This window comes from Cyprinodon variegatus, unplaced genomic scaffold, assembly GCF_000732505.1.
Source record: "Cyprinodon variegatus isolate N-32 unplaced genomic scaffold, C_variegatus-1.0 Scaffold1103, whole genome shotgun sequence".
Taxonomy (NCBI): domain Eukaryota; kingdom Metazoa; phylum Chordata; class Actinopteri; order Cyprinodontiformes; family Cyprinodontidae; genus Cyprinodon; species Cyprinodon variegatus.
Window position 1 is genome coordinate 207,233 of NW_015151556.1, and position 1,486 is coordinate 208,718.

Genomic DNA, 1,486 nt, shown 5'->3' on the forward strand with positions numbered 1-1,486 from the left:
GATCCGGTCCAGGTAGGCCGCCTCCTTGGAGGATCCGGTCCAGGTAGGCCGCGTCCTTGGAGGATCCGGTCCAGGTAGGCCGCGTCCTTGGAGGATCCGGTCCAGGTAGGCCGCGTCCTTGGAGGATCCGGTCCAGGTAGACCGGGTCCTTGGAGGATCCAGTCCAGGTAGACCGCGTCCTTGGAGGATCCAGTCCAGGTAGACCGCGTCCTTGGAGGATCCAGTCCAGGTAGACCGCGTCCTTGGAGGATCCAGTACAGGTAGACCGGGTCCTTGGAAGACGCAGCCCATGAATCCGAACACAGCCAATAACTGAACAATTTAAAATTTTTAATAGAATCTAAACGAACGCCTCTTTTCCAGCCTGATTCTGCCTAATGTTTGATTCCAAGCTAAAAGATAAGCCATCCAAATCAGCCAGGGGTGTGAATAATTGTGGGCTCAGCTGGAAATGAGGCCTCCAAGCAGGACTTAGTGTCGGTTCCTGTTCACCCTGACAATGGGCCGGGTCGTTAGTGCGGTTCTGATCATATTTTTACTACAGAGAAAGATTTAAATGAGCGGAGCGCTGAGACCGACAGCTGGATGTGTGCAGAGAAGGTTCTGGAAGCGGGAGCAGAAGGTTCTTACTCGTGTCTCTTCGCCGTCTCTCTGTCACCGGGAAGCGAGAAGCTCCAACTGTGCTTGAAGCCTCCATCTGTCCTGGTCTCAGAACGATTCAGGGCTTAAACAACAAACCAAGAGCCGGATCAGTGCAGGGACAAAACCCACAGGCCCGACAGAACCGAACCGAACCCGCTGCAGCTGCAGAGATGCGCTCGTGCTGTCAGGAACAGGTCCGACCCCCTGGCATCACAGCCTGTGCCGAATCCGTCTGGGAAATCTAAAGTTTCGCAGGTGAGACACGGTCTGACCCGACAGGAAGCTGCACTCAGAGCGCCTCCGGGCTGCGCAGATCAGCACTGCGCTTCTTGGCCTGCCGCTTCTGGGCTTAACTGGAACTGTCCCATTTCCTTCCCATGTTCCCCACAGTTCACATCTCGGAGACAACTTTTTGTATCCTTCCCCTAACCTATGTTGAACAATCTTTGTTTTCTGATCATTTGAGAGTTTTTTAGAGGCGCCCATGATGAATCTTCAGAGGAGATTAAATACATTTTCTCACACCTTGATACATCTGGCTATCAAGTTCAAATCTTAATGAAGTTACCAAACCAACTTTGTTTTTCAGTAAATCAGTGAAAAGTAGTTAAGGGTTTTCAAATCAATAAAATGATTAATTTTTGCGCCAGTCAAATTTTGTTTTAATCCATATTGCACATTTTCTGTTAGTCTAATAAGAAACGCATGTTCTCCCTGAGCATGTTTGGGTTCTCTCCAGGTACTCCAGCTTCCTCCCACAGTCCAAAAACATGACTGGTAGGTTAATTGGTTTCTAAGTAGCTTCATCTGGTCTGTTCCTGTTTGGCTGTGACTCCATCCTGGA

At 50.0% G+C, this 1,486-nt stretch overlaps 1 protein-coding gene across 1 annotated transcript in view; it reads right to left on the minus strand.

Annotated features, from left to right (window-relative positions):
* senp6 (SUMO1/sentrin specific peptidase 6) overlaps positions 1-1,486 on the minus strand; it is a 24,624-nt gene that overhangs the window by 20,974 nt on the left and 2,164 nt on the right. The window contains exon 2 of the mRNA XM_015400443.1: positions 631-724. Coding sequence (XP_015255929.1) covers positions 631-724 — 94 coding nt within the window. The remainder of the gene's footprint in view (positions 1-630; positions 725-1,486) is intronic.